Raw genomic sequence first — 23,094 nt, 5'->3', positions numbered from 1 at the left:
GTCTCTGTGGTTTCGCCTCTTTTGGACATTTCATGTGAATAGAACCATATAATATGTGGCCTTCTGCATCTGGCTTCTTTCACTCAGTATGAGGTCTTCAAGGTCATCCATGTTGTAGCATGTGCCAGTACTTCATTTCCTTTTATGGACAAATAATATTCTTTTGTATGGATATATCACATTTGTTCATTCATCACTTGCTGAGCAGTTTGGTTGTTTCCTCTTTTTCACTACTTGAATAATGCAGCTATGAACATTCATGTACTAATTTTTGAGAAAACATATGTTTTCAGGTGTAATTTTTCTTTAAATTTTCTTTAAAGCTGTCAAATTCTAAAATTGAAAATTAGAAGAATTGGCAACTATGGACCATCATTTCCACCTATAAAAATTAGACTAGGCTGGCATTGGTGGCTCATGACTGTAATCTTAGCACATTGGAGAGGGTGAGGGCGGAGGATTTTGTAGAGATAGACTCTCTTTCTCTCTCTGAGTCTCTCTGAGCAAGAGAGAGTCTATCTCTATGAAATAAAGAGTAAAATTAGCCAGGTGTGATAGCACGTGCCTATAGTCCCAGCTACTTGGGAGGCTGAGGCTGGAGGATTATTTAACAGAGGAGTTTGAAGTTTTAGTAAGCTATGATGATGCCCTGTGTTCCAGCCCAGGAGGCAGAGTAAAACAAAGAGTTTGAAAACAAACTCCTGTCTCTCTCTCTCTCTCTTTTACACACACACACACAGAAGGAAGAGGAGTCTCTGTCTGCTGAGCAGTGGTTGCTCTTGCTTAGGTGATACTCACACTCTACAGTTTACCATAGTCCGTCCCTGTATCCTCTGGTATCGTGATCAGTTTCATGTGATTAGCCTTATAGTTACATTTTGTTTACATATAGCACAGTTAACATGAAAATAAAACATTATGTTCATGTCTGTGAACATTGTAAAAACAGAAGTAGGGCCAGGCATGTTAGCTCATGCCTATAATCCAAGCACTCTGGGAAGCCAACGCGGGTGTATTGCTTGAGCTCATATGTTCGAGACCAGCTTGAGCAGAGTGAGACCCCATCTCTAAAAATAGCCGGGCATTGTAATAGTCCCAGCTACTCAGGAGGCTGAAACAAGAGAATCACTTGAGCCCAAGAGTTTGAGGTTGCTGTGAGCTGTGATGCTATGGTACTCTACTGAGGGTTACAAAAGTGAGACTGTTTCTCAAAAAAAAAAGAAAGAAAGAAAAGAAAAAAATGGGAGAGAGGAACTAATTGTTCATAGAATTGAAGAATATCAGTATAGTAATAATAGGTAAAAAGCAGAGAGATGATCCTCCTTTGGCCACTATTAACATTTATCTGATATAAAGCATGCAAAATTCATAACTTAATGTCATATATTAGTCTGCTTTGGCTGTCATAACAAAGATGGCTTAAACATAGAAATTTGTTTACTCAAAGTTCTGGAGCTAGGAGCAGCAGATTTGATTTCTAGAGGAGGCTTTCTTCCTAGTTTGCAAATGGTTGCCGCTCTGTCTGTGAGGAAAGTGATCTGGTGTCTTTTCCTCTAATCTTAGGAGAGCACTATTCCTGTCATTTCGGGCCCTTGTTTGTAGGACTTCCTTAAGCCATAATGACTTCTGAAAGGCCCCATATTCAAATACAGAGTTACCCTGGGGATTAGGGCTTCCATATGTGAATTTGTAGGGGACACAATTAAGTCCATACCATGTAGTATTATGAAGCTACACTGTATAAAATCTATGACAGTTAATGGAAAAGACATCTGATGTAGAAATTGGAAGGGGTAGGGAGAGGACTGTAATTTCAAGGAGATTTGTTTTCAAATGTTAGGATGTGCAGCTATGTATTCTTTAATTATTTTTATTTTTTTTTAACTAACCCCAGTCAACCTTTTTGTTCCTTTATTTTAAGCAGATATATTTTATCTGCTTTATATATATATATATATATATATATATATATATATATATATTTGTTTTTGTTTTTTGTTTTTTGAGATTAGGTGTCACTTCATTGCCTTTGGTAGAGTGCTATGGCATCATAGCTCACAGCAACTTCAAACTCTTGGGCTCAAGTGATCCTCTTGCCAAGTAGCTGGGACTACAGGCGGCCTGCCACAATGCCTGGCTGTTTTTAAAAAGATCTCATGCTCTTGCTCAGGATGGTCTCGAACCCGTGAGCTCAGGCAATCCACCTGCCTTGGCCTCCCAGAGTGCTAAGATCACAGGCATGAGCCACTGTGCCCAGCTAAACAGCTATATATATTTTAAGAGAAAAATATTACATATGTGGGCAGCGCCCATAGCTCAGGCTGGCGGGTTCAAACCCAGCCTGGGCCTGCTAAAACAACAAAGACAACTGCAACAAAAAAATAGCTGGGTGTTGTGGGGGGCGCCTGTCTTCCCAGCTACTTGGGAGGCTGAGGCAAGAGAATCGCTTAAAGCCCAAGAGTCTGAGGTTGCTGTGAGCTGTGATGCCACAGCACTCTGCCCTGGGCTATACCTTGAGCCTCTGTCTCAAAAAGAAAAAAAAAAATTTATATGTATAACCTTTATTTATATTGAGTTAGAGTGCAGCAAAAGCACATCCTACTGGAATGAGCATTCGCATAAGTAAGTACATTGGAACATGTACTCTTGCTCATGGTGAATATCCTTGTAGCAAATGAGACACAATGTTAAATCATTTTTTATATTTTCTGTTGTACTTGATAAAAGTACAGATATGAGTAATATTTATAATGATTTCTTATTTGTAATATTAATGAGAATTTTAATATGAATAGAAATAATAGGGATATGGTCCTTAATAAGCCTAACTTTAGAAAATGGCTATTTTTGTATTTTCAGGGGAAAGGTCTTAGATATAAGTGTAGACAGGTCAAAGTTACTGAATGTAACTTACATGTGAGCCTCCTTTGGCCATTTTGAACATGATATTCGATTAAAACTTAAATTCAAGATGATAACATTTTGGAAAGAGATAACATTTGTAAAGATAAAGGAACTTGAATCACTTCGTTGTGTCATTATGTAGGGACATTTTTTGTATAAAAAAGTTAAAAGTAGATCATGGCATAGTCATGGTAAACTTGTGAGCTAGATAAGATCTCAAAGTGTGACCCATATTGCAATATTTAGTGTTTCGGAGAAGTACTTACAGCAGTTCATATGGCTATCCGGGAGCTGTTTTTTCCCACATCTCCCACGTAACAACTTCAGGAGCAAGTACGTGGGATTCACATTGAGTTGGTATAAGAATCCCTTTAGCTTCAAAGCCTTATGTTCTGCAGTCACATGCTCTACCACTGAGCTATACCCCCAAAGCCTTATGTTCTGTAGACACCAGCATGTGTTGTTAACAGCTCTGCAGTTCGAGAGTTCTCACTGCATTCAGAACCCGTCTTTTCTTTTTCTTTTTTTTTTTTTGAGGCAGAGTCTCAACTCTTTCAGTCATGGGTAGAGTTGTGGTATCATAGCTCACAGCAATGAGCTATGCTTAAGCAAACAACCTTAAACCTTTGGTCTCACGCAACCCTCTTGCTTCAGCCTCTGGAGTAGCTAGAATTACAGGGACCGGCCACAGTGGCTGGCTAGTTTTTCTATTTTTAGTAGAGACAGGGTCTTGTTCTTGCTCAGGCTGGTCTCTAACGCCTGAGCTCAGGTTATCCACTTGCCCTGGCCTCCCACAGTACTATGACTAGAGGTGTGAGCCACTGTACCCAGCCTATACTATATATCTCTTGTACTTACTCTCCTATCTGAAATTTTGTATCCTTTGACAAGCCTCTTTCCAGCTCCCCCACCAATCTTCATCCCTGCTTCTATGAATTTAACTTGTTTAGATCCCATATATGAGAACATGAAGTGTTTCTCCCTCTGTACATTGAGATTACACACAAAAAGACAATTTTATATCCAGCTTCTTCCATTTAACATTCTACTTTAAGACACAACCATAGTAGGGACTCTGTCTAACAAAAGCAAACATTGTAACCTAACCCTCACATTAATCTGAAATTAAAAAATGAAAAAAACCCATTCTACCCTAAGAATTTTTCCATGTCTTTAAAAAAATTTTTTTTAAAGTTTCTAGGTGTAAAGCAAGCCCTCTAATAAATATTTATTGAACAGTTACTGAGTTGGTTGTACCTAGTTTGTACTAACACTAACCATGTAACCTGTACAAAAGAACCAAATTTTTGCCATTATATTTAGAAGCTTTGACCATAATCACTAAATAAAAACTTTGCTGATTGGTTTGATTAAAAATCTCATTGCTACACGATTGCAAGAGGGACTTTACCTAACAAATGCAATTAGTGTAACCTGGCTTATTGTACCCTCAATGAATCCCCTACAATAAAAAAAAAAAACTCATTGCTTTTTATTTTTAGTTTTTGAGATAGTCTTATTCTGTTGCCCTGGGTAGAGTACAGTGTCACAGCAACCTAGCTCACAGCAACCTTAACTTCCTGGGCCCAAGTGAGCCTCTTGCCTCAGACTCCCGAGTAGCTGGGACTACTGGCATGTGCCAGTACACCCAACTATTTTTTTTATTTTTATTATTTTTTTGATAGAGTCTCAAGCTGTTGCCCTGGGTAGAGTGCAGTGGCATCACAGCTCAAAGCAATCTCAAACTCTTGACCTTAAGTGATTCTCTTACCTCAGTCTCCCAAGTAGCTGGGATAACAGGCGCCCACCACAATGCCCGACTATTAAGTTGTTATAGTTGTCATTGTTGCTTTAGCTGGCCCAGGCCAGGTTCGAACCCTCCAGCCTTGGTGTATGTGGCCAGCACCCTAGCTGTTGAGCTATGAGTGCCGCCAAGTTTTTCTATTTTTAGTAGACCCAAGAAGTCTCACTCTTGCTCAGGCTGATCTGGAACTCCTGTGCTCAAGCAATCCACCCTGCTTGGGCTCCCAGAATACTATGATTACAGGCGTGAGCCATCACACCTGGCCCCCAAAATCTCATTACTTTCCTCTCCCACTCCTCTCTCTACCTTACCCCAAGACAGAGTCTTGCTCTGTTGCCCTGAGTAGAGTGTAGAGGCAGCATTGTAGCTCCCCTCAAACTTCTGGGCTCAAGCAATCCTTCTGCCTCACCCTACCCAATAGCTGGGACTCAGCACACTACCAAGGCCACCATGCCTGGCTAAATGTTCTGTTTTTTTCGTAGAGGCAGAATCTTGCTCTTGCTCTCATTAAAACTCCTGACCTCAGGTAGGCCTCTCACTTCAGCTTCCCAGGGTACTAGGATTACAGGCTTGAGCCACCACACCTAGCCTGGTTTTTGAGTTTTAATTTCTTGGATTGCTGTTGGAATTTGAATATTTCAGCATCTCCTAATTATTGATTGACATCCATGGCTAATTTTTTTGAGGGGGGGATTTTTAGTTTTATTTTGTATTTTAAAGGGTCTTCTAAGAATTTATTGATCCTTCTTCAATTCTGTGTACCTTAGTATCTATGTCCTGGCCCAAACCTTGCTTTGTAAGTTGGTGAGATACACTTCAAAGAATTTACAGTTAAATATTCTTTTGGAGTCTATGTAATAATACTTTCTGTTAATAAAAACCATATCATAAAAGGTATTGATGTTACTTGTCAACAGTTAGGCTAGAATTTGTTGCCATTTCATTTCATTCTATTTAATCAGTTTGAGTGTCTTACTGCATGTGAACAATTCATGATTCTGCCCCAGAGGAGTATTCATTAGACTACTAGGACAGATAGATTTGTAAATACATAATTGTATTTGTGGATAATAAGCACTATTGTAAAACTCTGTGGAAAACAACATAGAAACATAAGAGAAGGAGCAGTTACTTCTTTATAGGGAAAGAATCTAATAAAACTATAAAATAAAATGACATTTTAACTGGACTTGAAAGATGTGATATTTGGCCCATAATATAATATTAGCCAACATTGAGGGCTTTTTCCTGTGCTGCTGTTGTAAAGATCGTGTATGTAATATTGAATGTAATCACTATTAACACAGGAAATGGTACAGATATTTTAATCATTTTATAAATTAGGAAAGGAAGAATAAAAGGTAAAGAAGAATAGAAATTTCTTTGTAGGTAAATAAACAGAGTAAAACAAAAAAGCAATACTACCTTTAGGAAACCCTGAATTTTCTGATGTGACAAAAGTTTGTGGGTAAGGAGAGGGAGCCAAATAATGGTTGCTACCAAGTACTCTATAAAAGTGCTTTACAAACTTCATTTTCTAAAACATCCTCTCAGGTGTAGGTATAACTATTTGTGTTTCAGTTTTAGAGAGTTTAGAGTCTGAAGAGACTTAGGAAGGTTCAGATAATTTTCCCATGCTCTCATAGTTGGCCAGTGTGAAGGTAAAATAAGCTAATTAAGGCCTGTCTGAAATAGTTCAAGTAAAAAATAATATAAACTACCCATGCACATATATCCCCTCTTTTTTTGAGACAGGGCCTTACTCTGTCACCCGGGCTGGACTACAGTGGCACAGTCATAGCTCAAGGCAACCTCAGACTTCTGGGCTCAAGCAATTCTCCTGCCTCAGCCTCCTGGGTTGCTAGGAGGACTTCAGGCATGCACCACCGTGCCCAGCTAATTTTTAATATTAACTCATGATAGGGCGGCGCCTGTGGCTCAAGGAGTAGGGCACCAGTCCCATATGCCGGAGGTGGCGGGTTCAAACCCAGCCCCGGCCAAAAAAAAAAAAAATATTAACTCATGATAAATACTTAGTATTAAGTTGAAAGTATTTTTAAACATAGTAATCTATGTTTTAATTGTTAACTAGGATGTTCATTTATTTAGGTTTCCTGATATTCTAACCAATCTCATTAAATAATTTATTAAACCTGTTTTATCAGTTTGAGAAGGAATACATGCAGATTTGATAATCACTGTCATGTCTTTTAAGTATTTTAACAGCATACCTTATGGCATTAACCGTGTAGTGAGGGAAGAATAATACTGATTGGAATTACTTTAATCTCAGGCTCTGATTGGTTCTCAAAAGGGTTTTGAATTTTTAATTTGCAACATGATTAGATATAAAAGAAAGTGGTTTATAATGAAAATATTCACTATTAATGGAATATTGAATTTTCATTTTAAAAGACAAGTCCTACTTATTTCTTTACTTTAATCCATCCCATTTATATTCCTATGAGATACATCATAATTGTGCTTTTTTTTTTTTTTTGAGACAGAGTCTCACTCTGTCACCCTCAGTAAAGTGTGGTGGCATCACAGTTCACAGCAACCTCAAACTATTGGGCTTAAGCAATTCTCTTCCCTCAGCTTCCCAAGTAGCTGGGTCTATAGGCACCTGCCACAATGCCCCGCTATTTTGTTGTTGTTGTTGTTGTTGTCATTGTTGTTTGCCAGGCCCGTGTTGGGTTCAAACCCACCAGCCCCACCAGTGCCTTAACCGCTGAGCTACAGGCACCGAACCATAACTAGGCTTTATAGACTTGAGGGGAATCTGTTCAAAAGTTTAGAAAGAAATTCATATTCTTGTACAACTTGGCTTAGAATTAAGGTTTTTCAGTGGCAGGGATAAGTTTAAGGGGTAAAAAATGTAGGTAAAATTTAGTAATGTACTAAATTACTAATTTTAGTACATTTTTACTAATTCATTCATTTTTTCAATGAATTCTGAAAAAAGAATCTGAGCACAAATGTAATCTCTTGTAATCCCATTCATAGATTATGCTATGTGGTATTTACTGGATATGGCTTTTGTTATGTTTAAATCCCTACAAATATCAAACATTCCATAAAAGTGAAAATATATAGATAGTACTATAAAAAGAGAAGTACATCGACAAACCTAAGTAGTTTCTTTGTATAGTCTTAATTTATAAAATATTCAATAATGCAGTTTGATAAAGTAAATTGTAATATAAGCACATTGAGGAATATTATTTAATCATTAAGGTTCATTTTTATAGAAGGCATTTAATATCATAAGAAAATGCAACATTTCAAATGAAAGAATTGAAGCAGCATGATCCTAACTTAGTGAAAAATATACAAGACCAGAAGAAAGTAGCCTAAAATATAACTGTGATTGCCTCTGGATAATAGGGTTATGGCCTTTTTCTCTCTCTCTCTCTTCATTTTCCCACTGCCATGCTCATTTTACCTCAGTGAAATGAAGTTATTAATGACTAGCAAAGAAGAATAATTGTCAGTTTATCAAACATATATGGACTTTTGGAAATGTTTTATCTAGTATTTTCAATTTCATACTTTTGAGCTATCCCTTGACCTTCAATAAATTATTTGAGCTATATAAATATTTGCATTCCATTGAGAACATTGAAGCTAAACATTAAAGAAAGGAGAAACCCGAGTCTTGTAAATAATACTGTTTTAATATCTAGAAGTTACAATTTGAAGTTTTATAATTTTCTTCATTGTAAGATTTTATTTTTTATTGTCAGATATTCAATGACAATGTCATCTCTTTCAGATAGAAACTTCAAATGGAAATATGTATTAAATATTAAGCCTTGTATTTTATCCCTTCTATTCATGTAATTAAAGTTTTTCTGATTTTTAGAGGAACTGAAAGAAAATGAAAAGATGAAAGGTGACGAGCAGCCAGTAGATTCAGAAAACCATTCTTCAGCCAATGTTCTAGAAGAAACTACTGTGAAAATAGAAAAAGAAGATGAAAAGGAACTTGTAAAACTGCCAGTCATAGTGAAGCTAGAAAAACCTTTGCCAGAAAGTGAGGAAAAAAAGATTATTAAAGAAGAAAGTGATTCTTTCAAGGAAAATGTTAAACCCATTAAAATGGAAGTGAAGGAATGTAGAACAGACCCTAAAGATACCAAGGGTGGCTTGGAGAAGCTAGTGGCACAGGAGCCTGAGAGGATAGAATTCGGTGGCAGTGTTAAATCTTCTCAAGAAATTACTGAGAAATCTACTGAAGAAACCGAGAAACTTAAAAATGACCAGCAGGCTAAGATACCACTAAAAAAACGAGAAATTAAACTGAGTGATGATTTTGACAGTCCTGTCAAAGGACCTTTGTGTAAATCAGTTACTCCAACAAAAGAGTTTTTGAAAGATGAAATAAAACAAGAGGAAGAGACTTGTAAAAGGGTCTCTACAATCACTGCTTTGAGTCATGAAGGAAAACAACTGGTAAATGGAGAAGTTAGTGATGAAAAAGTAACTCCAAATTTTAAGTCAGAACAAATAGAAACAAAATTTTATGATGTAAAGGAAAATAGCTATATCCCCTCTAAAGACAGAAATGTTATCATGGAGGGAAATGGAGAAGATTCCTTAAATTCTGTCATAATGAGTATGAGAGCAGGTGAGCTTGAGAAGGAAATGGTTCCTTTAGGGAAAGATGTAGATAGTTCATTATCAGTCTTGGAGACTCAGAGTCAAGAAGGGCAGGCAGAGAAACCTAGTCCTCCAGAAATGGAAACCTCTCTTGAATCTTCGGAAATGGCAAAGGATCTGTCTTTAAAAACTGCTTTGTCTACCACTGAGTCTTCTACCTTGAAAGTTGAAGAAAAGTGTCCTAAAAGTAAGAAGGATAAGCGCCCACCAATCATAGAATGCTTTGAAAAGTTAGAAAAGTCCAAAAAGACTTTTCTTGATAAGGACACACAAAGATTGAGTCCAATACCAGAAGAAGTTCCAAAGACTACACTAGAATCAGAAAAACCTGGCTCTCTTGAGGTAGCCGAAACTTCTCCACCGTCTAATCTGACTGACCCCTGTGAGAAACTAGCTTCAGAAAAAGAAGTGGCAGAACTCATAGGTTCTGATGAAGGTCAAGTTGACCCAGCAATTCTACAAGAGGAGTGTGAGTCCATGAAAGTAAAAGTAGATAATCTGGACAATGCAAAGACCTCTGGCATAGAGGATCCTTCTGAAACAAAGGGTTCTATGCAAAAAAGCAAATTTAAATATAAGTTGATTTCTGAAGGAGAATCCACTGCCCCAGAAAATACAGAGATAACCTCTGAAAGGCAGAAAGAGGGAATCAAATTGACAATTAGGATATCTAGTCGGAAAAAGAAGCCAGAGTCTCCCCCTAAAATTCTGGAACCAGAAAGCAAGCTAGAAAAGACAGAAAAGGAAGAAGAGAAAACAAATGTGGGTCGAACTTTAAGGAGGTCTCCGAGAATATCTAGACCCACAGCAAAAGTGGCTGAGATTAGAGATCAGAAAGCTGATAAAAAAAGAGGGGAAGGAGAAGATGAAGTGGAAGAAGAGACAGCAGCTTTGCAAAAAACTGACAAAAAAGAAATTTCGAAAAAAACAGAAAAGGATACAAATTCTAAAGTAAACAAGGTAAAACCTCTATTCTGAGTTTTAATTTTTAATTAAAAATATCTTTCTATATTTTTGGCTTTAGCTTTTGGCTAAAACTTAGGCCTCAAAGACAACTTTAAAAAATGTATTTTTGTTCCCTCTGAGATATCTTTTCATAGTAATTATTTCCATATGTTAAATTTCACACTGTATGATCTTGTTCTTCTCTTAATTTTTTTTATTACAGTTAGTATAGCAATAGATTCTCTTTGTGAACTATTCAAGTAATATCCAACCTGTAACATTATAAAATTAAAATTCTTTATAACTACTATTAACAGTTTGTGGTACATCTCTCCGATCCCTTTTTTCAGGCATTCATGTGTATATTTACAAATAAATTGGATCATTGGATCAAATATGTTCATTTTTCTCTGAGTTTTTAACTCAATGATGTGTCTCTGAATTCTTACCATCTGAGTAGTCTTCCTTTTGTTTATTAATGGCCACACAATATTCCATAGTGTGGATATACCTCAGTTTATTTAACCACTCCCTTATTGATTGACATTTAGGTTGTTTCCAATTTTTGACTATTACAGGCAGTGCTGCATTGAAGATCCTTTCGGACATGAGTGAGTATTTCTTTAGAATAGACTCCTAGAATTGGAATTGCTGGGTCAAGGGGCGTGTGTATTTTAATTTTTAATAGTCATTACCACATTGCCCTTCAAAAAAGGCCCTATTAATACACTGTCTATTATTACCAGTGTATGAGAGTACCTGTTTCCTCCATTTTATTTATTAGTCTTTAGTCTTTAGCCAGAATCCTCTTTTCTATGGCCTTTGTATATTAAGCAAATCTTTTAGAAGTCTTTTGGCTAGCCTATGGGAGTTTCTTATAATTGAAAGTGTTACTTACATTTTAAATTTATTTTTAGTGATTGGATTATTCTTGCATTATAAGTTAAAAGCAAGAGAATCGCTTGAGCCTAAGAGTTTGAGGTTGTTGTGAGCTGTGACACCATGGCATTCTATCAAGGGTGACATAGTGAGACTCTGTCCAAAAAAAAAAAAAAAAATTTCTCTTTTATTGTTAAAATTACGTTGTTTTTTTGCTAGAAACCGATAATATAGGAATGAACTAAAATGTGAGTTAAAAGAATAAAAAAATAGGCAATAAAAATCTGTTAATCTTATTGTAAATTTACTCCCAGAATAATATACTTTTTAAAGTTTGTCAGGAATTTTATAAGCAACTCTAAGTTAAAATTTTTAAGTTCATCTCTAATAGATTTAAAATCATATATAGCAATTTGTGAAAATATAGTCTCATTCTGTTGTATTTAAAATATGTATGGCCTTTGACCCAGAATCCTCTTCGAGGAATTTATCCTAACTACAGAGATGTGTGTAAAAATTTATACTTATAAGGATAACAGTCCATTGGTTGCTGAAAGTGAAAAAAATGGGAAACAACTACCTAAATGTCTAATAGAAGATATTAGAAGAGTGTTTCTTGACTAGAAAAAATATAAGAATGCTCATTATAATTCCATTTTTTTTAGACAGGCAAAAATATAGAAAAATTATAGCAATATATACCAGAATTTAATGGTAGCTACATCTGGTAATGTACAATAATTTTCTTTTCTTTCTTTCTTTTTTTTTTTTTTTTTTGTTGTATATTGACTTAATATTCTACAATGGGCATGTAAGCAGCAAATTTTTTAAGCCATTCTTATTATATAAAAATATTCCAATTTTCTATTTTATGCAAGGTAAAGCCCAAAGGAAAAGTTCGATGGACTGGTTCTCGAACACGTGGCAGGTGGAAATATTCCAGCAATGATGAAAGTGAAGGGTCTGACAGTGAAAAATCATCTGCAGCTTCAGAGGAAGAAGAAGAAAAGGAAAGTGAAGAAGCTATCTTAGCAGATGATGATGAACCATGCAAAAAATGTGGCCTTCCAAACCATCCTGAACTAGTAAGTATTTAATGTAAATGAATGCTATTTGTGTTATAGTTATGTTGTGGTTTCCCAAAGTAGCCTAACTTGTTGAATTTTTTTTTTTTTAACTTGTTGAATTTTTAATGATTTTAAAAGAACTTATGTGGCTCGGCGCCCATAGCTCAGTGGTTAGGGCGCTGGCCACCTACACCTGAGCTGGCGGGTTCACACCCGACGCAGGCCTGCTAAACAACGACAACTACAACAAAAAAATAGCCAGATGTTGTGGCGGGCACCTGTAGTCCCAGCTACTTGGGAGGCTGAGGCAAGAAAATGACTTAAGCCCAGTAGTTACAAGTTGCTGTGAGCTATGATGCCACAGCACTCATTCTACTGAGGGCAACATAGTGACACTGTCTCAAAAAATTAAATTAGTATAAGCAATAAAAATATTTTGTTCTACAACAACAACAAAAAATAAAATAAAATAAATAAATAAATACAACCTATGTGCTGCAAAGTTACCTTTATTTCTGTTTCTCAAAGCCATAATCATGATCCTGCTTTTATTCTACCTGGCTTATACATTGATATTTTCTCTACTTAATAGGGTTGCACCCTAATCTAGTCTCAAAAATGATGGAGTTATTCAAGTACTTCTAATCTAATCTTATTCTTTAATTTTTTCATCTTTTCTTTTAAATTGCTTTATAATGGTCTTTCTGTAGACAGGATAGTCCAACCTACTCAGAAGACTGAGGTAGAAGTATCCTTTCAGCCCAGGAGTTTGAGTATAGTCTGGCAACAAAGCGAGACTTTGTCTCAATAAATAAATAAATTACTTACTTTATAATGGTATTTCTGAATTGCTGGCTTTTAGTAAATTAGGCCTGAAGGCCTTGTTGCCTTTCTGTAAAAATGTATCCATCAAATAGTAACCTAATAGGTCTTTAAATGAGCAGTTTTAAGAATAAATTCTGGACCAGATATATACTCAGAAGAATAGTATGAGCAGCTTCCTTACCCAGAATTAAGTTCTTCAAAGATGGCCTAAATCTAGAGAATTAGTTCCTAACCTGGGTTCATGGATCACTACGAAAGTTTTGAGAGAGACTGTATTATGGTGCATTATTTCACTTCCAAAAAACACAGTCAACAGCATCCTTTCTGATTCATCTGTGAAAGTTTCAGCTTGCTGGGCTTATTGGTGTTCCTCGGAGGGCTGTATTTATTTATTTATTTATTTTTGACACAGAGTCTCACTATGTCGCCCTCGGTAGAGAGCTGTGGTGTCACAGCTCACAGCAACCTCAAACTCTTGGGCTTAAGCAATTCTCTTGCCTCAGCCTTTCAAGTAGCTGGGACTACAGGCACCCACCACAACGCCCAGCTATTTTTTGTTGCAGTTGTCATTGTCAGTTAGCTGAACTGGACCGGGTTCAAACCCACCAACTTTGGTATATGTGGCTGGCACCCTATGCTACGGGCGCCGAGCCTTCATTTATTTATTTTCAGTTTCTTGAGTTTTGTGTATCTCAAAACTTTCATAAGGACTTATGTTGGTCATGTGCAGTTCATAGTGAGTCTGTTGAGGAAACAATCTCATTATACCTAATTTTATGCAGCTATGTAGTTCTTTTTAACTATTAAGTAGAAAGAAATGTAAAGATAGCTCCACTTAGGTAGCATTATGTAGAGCAGAAATGTTTTGAGATACTCTAAAATTTGGAACATTCATAAGAGGTATTTCTCTAGGCTCTTTTTCTTTTTCTTTTTTAATAAAGTAAACACTGTGATATGATGAGAAAAGCATTTGGATAGGCAGCATGCATTCAGATCCTGTTTGCACCACTCACCGGATGTTATTTTCTCTGTATCTTCATTGTAAAGTGGGACTAATACCACATACTTCTGATGGGTGTTTTTAACAAACTCATATAAAGTTGCTTAGCACAGTTTCTGATATATATGTGTGCTAGATTAAATTTAATCCTGGTTTATGTATTCTTTCTTACTATAAAAGTCATAAGTGGAAACTAAATTCATCATTTAGACTTATTATAGCCAGTAGTTCCTGTGAGGGCTCAAGTAAAAGATGTAACTTAGAACTATAGCTCTGGGCTAGGCGAGGTGCCTCACGCCTGTAATCCTAGCACTCCGTGAGGCCGAGGCAGGTGGATTGCCTGAGCTCACGAGTTTGAGACGAGCCTGAGCAAAAGCAAGACCCCATCTCTACTAAAAATAGAAAAACTGAGGCAGGAGGATCGCTTGAGTTGAAGAGTTGAAGAGTTGGAGGTTGCTGTGAGTTATGACACCAGGGCAACAGCTTGAGACTCTGTCTCAAAAAAAAAAAAGAAATGTAGCTCAGAGAAGAATAGATGTTGAAATTATTCTGAGAAGATTCATATAAACATTTTATTATCATTAAAGCAATGAAAGTCAAAAATTTTATCCAGAGGGCGGCGCCTGTGGCTCAAAGGGGCAGGGCGCCGGCCCCATATGCCAGAGGTGGCGGGTTCAAACCCAGCCCCAGCCAAAAAAAAAAAACGAAAAAAAAAAATTTTTTATCCAGAGAAAGGCCCAGAAAAGATTCAAGATGGTATTCTTTTCTGCTCTCTAAATCAAGAAAAAAGCAACACTTGTGTTTTCTCCCTACCATTTCCTAATGCCTCTTTAAGCCAGTGATTCTCAACTTGTGGGTCGCAACCCACAGGAACTGTATTAATGGGCCGTGGCATTAGGAAGGTTGAGAACCACTGCTTTAAACTAAAGGAGTGGCTGGGCAAGGTGGCACATGCCCCTAATCCCAGCACTCTGGAAGGCTGAGGCAGGTGGATTGCCTGGACTCACAAGTTCGAGACCAGCCTAAGCCTGAGCGAGACCTTGTCTCTAAAAATACCCAGATGTTGTAGTGGGCACCTGTAATCCCAGCTACTCAGGAGGTTGAGGCAAGATGATCACTTGAGCTCAAGAGTTAGAGGTTGCTGTGAGCTATGATGCCATGGCAGTCTCCCGAGAGTGACAAAGTAAGACTTTGTCTCAAAAATAGATAAATAAATAAATAAATAAACTAAAAGAGTGCATTTTAATTAAGGCAGCACTAGCTGTCAGTGACAAAGGGGTCTGAGGAAATGAGAAGGAAAATGGGAGTGAGCGGAAATTATATCAAAGAGAAGGAGAGAGTTTTGGAGCATGCACAAGATTTTTATTTACACTGTATTTGACCATTTTATTAAATACTTGGGAAATCTCATTGCTGGTTAACTTTGCCAAAAAGAATGATTCTAGAAACCGAGGATCCCAAAGGTAGTGAATTTCTTATGTCTAGTGTTTAAGGAAATCAAAATATCAAGCAACTATTATAAAGTGGTAAAGGTATGATACTGAGCTAGAAAGACATGGCTTTTGTCTTCATTGATCTTATAGTAGAAAAGCAATAAATTCATACATGGATATAGAACTCTAAGGGATTTCCCATATGCTTTAGTCAAAATAATGGATCATTACCTGAGACTTGGAAATCTTATATGGAAGTATTTATTTGGTGAGATTTTACCTTTTTTTTTTTTTTTTAGGAAATGAGGTCTTACTATGTTTTCCTGGCTGGTCTTGAACTCCTGGGCTGGACATAAGTGAACTTCCTGCCTTGACCTCCCAAAGTGCTGGGGTTATAGGCACAAGGCACTTCAGCTAACCCAGGATTTTTCCTTTATTGCACAGTAGAGACAATCTTCTTTTAGAAATAACTTAAACTCTAAATGTTTACTTGGAATTTTGTTATTCGAAATTTAGATTATGTTTGACCATAAATGAGGTGATAAATGGAATTAGGTACCCATGTTAATCCACATATGCCTGTGTAATCAATCATAAAATTCAAGTGTAATACTAATTTAACTTAGTACAGGAATCTTGGGTATTGGGAGCAAGAGGTGGTACATTGTGTGCCTCCACCATCACCTCTCCCCAGTATTTCAGAAACTTCATGTGTAAGTGTGGCTAATAGGTCCTTATTGTCAGCAAAGCCAAAAGCTAGAATGAACCCTATGCTGCTGGATTAGAAGTGGAGATACTAGTATGAACTTATACTTATTGTAATAATGGGTACAAAATGTGTATACACACACATATACATACATATATTTCTTAGCTCTGCCATCTAAGAGAGAGCTTAGAAGTAATAATATCTAGTAGCAGTGAGCCCCACAGCACCCAGATCTTGGTTTCTAAATATTGTTCTCCAGCAAGAGAACGAGGGCTTCTTGGAGAAATGGCTGATTCTAAGGCTTGGACAGGGAAAATACAAGATGTGTGTGGAGCATTAGTAGTCCTAGAAAGTAAGAAAGTACTTTTAAAACAAAAAAAAGAATGCAGATTGGGTGTGGTGGCTCATGCCTGTAGTCCTAGCTACTTGGGAGGCTGAGGGGAGAGTCCTGGAGTTTGAGGTTGCAATGACTTATGATTGTGCCACTGCATACCACCTTAGGCTATTGAGCAAGACCTTGTCTTAAAAATAAAAGTATGCAGGCAAGTCCTAAGGACACAGGAGCCTGGAAAGAGCTTCTATTGTGTCCATGGCTGGAACAATTCCAACAACAAATTAAATAATGATAGTTTTAGATTATAACCCAAAGAATAAAATAAATGTTTATTAGTTCATATTGATATAAATAAAGAATGGAATAAACAAATAAATGGAGAGAAGGGACATATTTTACTTACACAAGATTTCCAGGTAACAAATGTAGAAGCCATGAAAGAAATAGAAAATCACTATCAGAACACCACAGTAATAATTGTTGTACACAAGATTCCCCCAATGAGTCCTGAAACTAGTGGGCAGAACTTTAAGGAAAGTAAAGATATTCGCATAGTTTCAATGTATCTCCTGCCAAAAATATTTACTACTTTAATAATTGCTATAGTGAATTTATACCAACAAATGTTTTGATACTCTTACCTCTAGAAAACTTAATTACCATCCTCTTGAGTGTGGTTTATCATGAAAATAGAGTATAGAAAGTAAAACATAGGCTCAGTGCCTGTAGCTCAGCAGATTGGACGCCGGCCATATACACCAGGGCTGGCAGGTACAAACCCAGCCTGGGCCTGCCAAACAACAATGACAACTACAACAACAACAAAATGGCCGGGTGTTGTGGCAGGCACCTGTAAGTCTCAGCTACTTGGGAGGCTGAGGCAAGAGAATCGCTTGAACCCAGGAGTTGAGGTTGCTGTGAGCTGTGATGCCACAGCACTCTAACAAGGGCAACATAGAGAGACGCTTGTCTAAAAAAAAAAAAGAAAGAAAGAAAGTAAAATGTAGTAACTATTCAATGGAGAAAACCAGTAGGTACTAGTTTATCCAAGTGATCAAAGTTAGTATCAGCATACTGGTATATATTGATTGTGTACCCCTGATGGGATATGAAGAGCAGAGCACTTCAACTTTCTTCAGACCTTAGTCTAGGCATGTGAACACATCAAACAAACTCCAATTCAGGGACAATCTGTATTGGTTTATAAAAAATATTTGAGTACTGTTCTTCTACTGTTAGTCACAGGAAAACACAGACAGACCTAAAAACTGTTACAGATCAGAGGAGAATAACAAGACGTGACTTAAATGTAATGGGCTATCCTAGACTCAAAATCAGGAAAAGGACGTTAATGGAATAACTTATGAAATCTGAATACAGACTGTTGTTTACTTTATGATGTTATATTGCTGTGTTAATTTCTTCGTTTTGATAAATGTACTAGGGGTATCTAAGATGTTAACATTAGTGAAAGCTGGGTAAAGTTGCTATCTTTACAACTCTTCTATAAGTATAAAATTATTTAAAAATAAAAAATCAGCTGGTGGTTCGGTGCCTGTAGCTCAGTGAGTAGGATGCTGGCCACATACACCAGGTCTGGTGAGTTTGAGCCTGGCCTGGGCCTACTAAAGAACAATAACAACCAAAAAGTAAAGTCCATGAGTTCGAGGTTGCTGTGAGCTGTGACGCTACAGCACTCTACTGAGGGCGACATAGTGAGACTCTGTCTCAAAAAAAAAAAAAAAAAAAATTTAGCTGGGTATGGTGGCTTACACCTGAAATCCTAGCAGGCTGAGACAGGTGAAGTGCTTCAGCTCAGGAGTTTAAGACCAGCCTGAGCAAGAGTGAGTCCTGTCTATAGTAAAAACAGAAAAACTAGCCAGGTGTTATGGCAGGCACCTGTGGTCTCAGCCACTTAGGAGGCTGAGCCCTAGAGTTTGAGGTTGCTGTGAGCTATGATGACACCACAGCACTTAACCGAGGGTGAGTTAAACATTCATGACTATGCCATGTTAACTTTTAGATATTTGGTTATTTTAAATTCACACAACAATAAAGTAAGTCTTTAAGACTAATTGATGTATTAACCTTTGTATTTGAACATGATGGTCCTCAATTTAATTGCATTCCTTTTCTCTGTCTCAGTACTTTTCTTATTTTTATTTAAATGGTAAATGGTAAAAGAAGCATGAGTGTTTGATATAGGTTGATAATTGAAATTTTACAAATTTTTGTAAAATGGGTATTTTCTGTATTTTGAATTCTATGTGTGGTAGGGTAGTTTATGATACTTCGGTTTAAAACTTTGTTGTAATTAGTATGTTGCAGCACTTATGGCCATATGCTGAATGAAAATGATTCTAACTACAGGTCAGGAAGGACTTCCTATTTTTCACTAAGTTTTGTAGCTTGACTTTTTTTGCTTTTTAAAATTTTTTTTTAAATTAGCATCTCAGATTCCTAATTGTAAACCTTTTTTATTTATTAGCTTTATGCAAATAGAGTCCTTCTTAACACTAAGAAATATTGAAATGTCTTTAACAGAAGAGTCATTGAATATTAGTAGTCGTTTAGGTTGACATTAATGTGGTTTATTTCAGATTCTTCTGTGTGATTCTTGTGACAGTGGATACCACACTGCCTGCCTTCGCCCGCCTCTGATGATCATCCCGGATGGAGAATGGTTCTGCCCCCCTTGCCAACATGTATGACCCGCCCACTTCTGTTTTTTCAGCCCTTGATTTTGTATTCGAATTAAGAATAGTTTTTTTATAGCCACTGAATGTCTTCAATCTTCAAAGCAATTTGTAAACAGTTTTTACCTCTGTTTAGATTTCTACTTCTATTAATCTTTTAGTTTCCTTTTTTTATTCCAAAGCAATTGTCCAAAGCCCTCAAATTTTTGTAAAATTGTACTATGTTTTTCCTCAAATTTATTGTAAGCACAAAGAGCACAAAATTTATATATACAGATGGGAACAAATACGTTTCTTACTGTTGTTTATCTCTTATCTCATTTTCTCATCCTCTTTCCTCATTTCTACCTACCTTCTTTTTGTCAGTAATTTTATAGATAATATTATCAGGTTCAGGGGAAACGGATTGTCCTCCTCTATCTTACTTTAAGCAGAATTACTTCTGAAAGTTGAAGAGCAGATATATCTGTGCTACTTCATGCATTGAGTGCTTTTCTCTTACAAACCCAATCTTGTTTTGCCTTAAAAATGATGAGTGTGAGCCAGGAAAGGAATTTGAGATCAGCCTGAGCAAGAGTGAGATCCTATTTCTGCTAAAAATAAAAATATTAGGTGGGTGTGGTGGAGCACACCTGTAGTCGCAACTACTCAGGAGGTTGAGGCAGAAGGATTGCTTGAGCCCAGGAGTTTGAGGTTGCTGTGAGCTAAGCAAATGCCATGGCACTCTAACCTAGGTAACAGAGTGAGACTGTCTGGACAAAAAAAAAAGAAAATGCTAGGCTAAGGTGGGTGTGGTGCCATGTACCTATAATTCTAATTACTCAGGAGTCTGAGGCTGGAGGATCTCTTAACGCCAAAAATTTAAGTCCAGCCTAGGCAACATAGTAAGATCCTTATCTCTAAAAATTAAAATAAAAGATAATTTTTTTTTTTTTTTTTTTTTTTTGAGACAGAGTCTCAAGCTGTTGCCCTGAGTAGGATGCTGTGGTGTCACAGCTCACAGCACCCTCAAACTCTTGGGCTTAAGCAATTCTCTTGCCTCAGCCTCCCAAGTTGCTGGGACTACCAGTGCCCACCATAATGCCCGGTTATTTTTGGGTTGTAGTTGTCATTGTTGTTTGGCAGGCCGGGGCTGGATTCGAACCCACCAGCTCCGGTGTATGTGGCTGGCATACTAGCCACTTGAGCTATAGGCACCAAGCCAAAAGGTAATATTTTTTAAATGATGGGCTTTATTCATTTCCAGTGAAGTAGACTTCTGTAACTTAGCATAGCTTTGTCAGTGAACAATTTTTCAGGTCTATTTTGACCCAGTAGCCATGTGGCATTGTTTTGTACATTTTTTTCAATGTCTTTTTGTTGAAAATAATTATTGGAGGCTTAGCACCTGTAGCTCAGTGGTTAGGGCACTGGCCACATACATGGGGCTGGCAGATTCAAACCTGGCCCAGGCCTATTAAAACAATAATGACAACAACAACAACAAAAGTAGCTGGGCATTGTGGTCTGTGCCAGTAGTCCTAGCTACTGAGGCAAGAGAATCACTTAAGCCCAAGAGTTGGAGGTTGCTGTGAGCTCTGACGCCACAGCATTCTACTGAGGGCAACATAGTGAGACTCCATCTCAAAAATAAAAAAAATAACAAATTAGTTATTGGCACCATTATATTTTATTTTATGTAATAATCTCACTTAATATCTTGGGGCAGCGCCTGTGGCTCAAGGAGTAGGGCGCCGGTCCCATATGCTGGAGGTGGCGGGTTCAAACCCAGCCCCGGCCAAAAAAAATAAATAAATAAAATAAAATAATATCTTGGTATCTTTTTTAAAAAATTATAATCACTATTACATATACATATTGAATCAAATGCTGTTGCGAGCAGGATAGGCACAGAATATGTTTGGGGAACAAAGTTATTATATGAGTTTCTTTAAAGTGTGCTTTGTTTCAAAGATAACTGTGCTCATCATCTGTTCAATAGATTCTGGTTTCCTTCTTTATAATAATGAAGGAAAGCTACATTATTCACTTACTACATGGGCCACTTACCATCTCTCAGACTACAGTTCCCATGAACCTTACATGCATGTAGTAAATGATTGTGGGAAGGTATTAAAATGACACTCATCTATTTTGCTTCTTCAGAAACTGCTCTGTGAAAAGTTAGAGGAACAGTTACAGGATTTGGATGTTGCCTTAAAGAAGAAAGAACGTGCCGAACGAAGGTATTTTGATGTGTGTGTTGATATTTTGCTTGAGAATATGATAGCAGAATTATTTTGTGATATAGATGAATGCATTCATCTAGATTAGGGATTGGCAACTGTGCTTGTGGGCCAAAGTCCTGCCTGCTTTTTGTTTTTATGTGTATATGGCCCATTAACTATGAATTTTTTCAAATGTTTTTGAATGGTTGTGGGGGAAAGTCAGAATTAGAATTGTATTTTATGACACATGAAAATTATATGGGCTTGGCGGCCATAGCTCAGTGGTTAGGGAACAAGCCACATACACCAGGGTTGGCAGGTTCAAACCCGGCCCAGCTCTGCTAAAAAACAATGACAGCTCCAACAAATAGCTGGGCGTTGTGGCAGGCTCCTGTGGTCCCCGCTATTGGGAGGCTGAGGCATGAGAATCACTTAAGCCCAAGAGTTTGAAGTTGCTGTGAGCTGTGACACCATAGCACTCTACTAAGGGCGACATAGTGAGTCTCTGTCTCAAATAAAGGGAAAAAAAATTGATATTCACATTTCATTCTCCATAAATAAAGGTTGTTTTTTTTTTTTCTTGAAACAGAGTCTCATTGTGTAGAGTGTTATGACATCTTAGCTTATGAAGCAACCTCAAATTCAAAACTCCTGGGCTCAAACAGTCCTCCTGCCTCAGCCTCTTAAGTAGCTGGAACTATAGGTGCCCACCACAACACCTGGCTAGTTTTTCTTTTATATTTTTCTTTTATTTTTTTTTAAGAGATGGGGGCCTCAAAAAAAAAAAAAAATAGATGGGGTCTTAATCTAGCTCACACTGGTCTTGGAACTCATGAGTTCAGGCAATCCATTCACCCCCCAGAGTGCTAGAATTACAGGCGTGAGCCACCATGCACAGCTATAAATCAAATTTTAATTGGAACACAGCCTTGCTCATACCTTTTATATATGTCTGTGTATATATTTTTTTTTCTTTGAGAGTCTCATGCTATTGCCCCAAGCTAGAGAGCCATGCCATGGTGTCAGCCGAGCTCATGGCAACCTCAAACTCCTGGGATCAAGTGATCCTTCTGCCTCAGCCTCTAGTGTGCCTGGACCTACAGACACCCACCATAATACCTGGCTAATTTTTCTACATTTTTTTTTTTTTTTAATTTCAGCTTGCTTGTTCATGATTCTTCTTCGTTTGAAGTACTGTTTTTTTTGTTGTTGTTCATTTTCTTTCTTCTTTTTTTTAATGCTTCCTCTGGCAATGCTCTGTCCCGTTGCCTCCCCAGTAGCTGGGATTACAGACACCCACCACAACGTCTGGCTGTTTTTGATGTTAGTAGAGATGTCTTACTCTGGCTCACTGCTGCTCATACTGGTCTCGAACCTCTGAGCTCAGGCAATCCACCCGCCTTGGCCTCCCATAGTGCCGGGACTACGGGCGTGAGCCACCACGCCCAGCCATTTTTCTACTTTTTAATAGAGATGGGGTCTTGGTCATGCTTGGTCTCAAACTCCTGAGCTCAAGGGATCTGCTGCCTTGGCCTCCCAGAATGCTAGAATTACAGGTATGAGCCACCATGCCTGGCCCATATGTTTATATATTGTCTGTGGCTACTTTTGCTCTACACCAATTGACCA

General features: G+C 37.4%; 1 protein-coding gene across 1 annotated transcript in view; it reads left to right on the top strand.

Annotated features, from left to right (window-relative positions):
- RSF1 (remodeling and spacing factor 1) overlaps positions 1 to 23,094 on the top strand; it is a 198,888-nt gene that overhangs the window by 132,915 nt on the left and 42,879 nt on the right. Inside the window, exons 6-9 of the mRNA XM_053561132.1 lie at positions 8,574 to 10,330; positions 12,073 to 12,279; positions 19,163 to 19,267; positions 21,404 to 21,483. Coding sequence (XP_053417107.1) covers positions 8,574 to 10,330; positions 12,073 to 12,279; positions 19,163 to 19,267; positions 21,404 to 21,483 — 2,149 coding nt within the window. The remainder of the gene's footprint in view (positions 1 to 8,573; positions 10,331 to 12,072; positions 12,280 to 19,162; positions 19,268 to 21,403; positions 21,484 to 23,094) is intronic.

This window comes from Nycticebus coucang, chromosome 14 (assembly GCF_027406575.1).
Source record: "Nycticebus coucang isolate mNycCou1 chromosome 14, mNycCou1.pri, whole genome shotgun sequence".
Lineage (NCBI taxonomy): Eukaryota > Metazoa > Chordata > Mammalia > Primates > Lorisidae > Nycticebus > Nycticebus coucang.
This window is presented reverse-complemented; position numbering and strand designations above follow the sequence as displayed.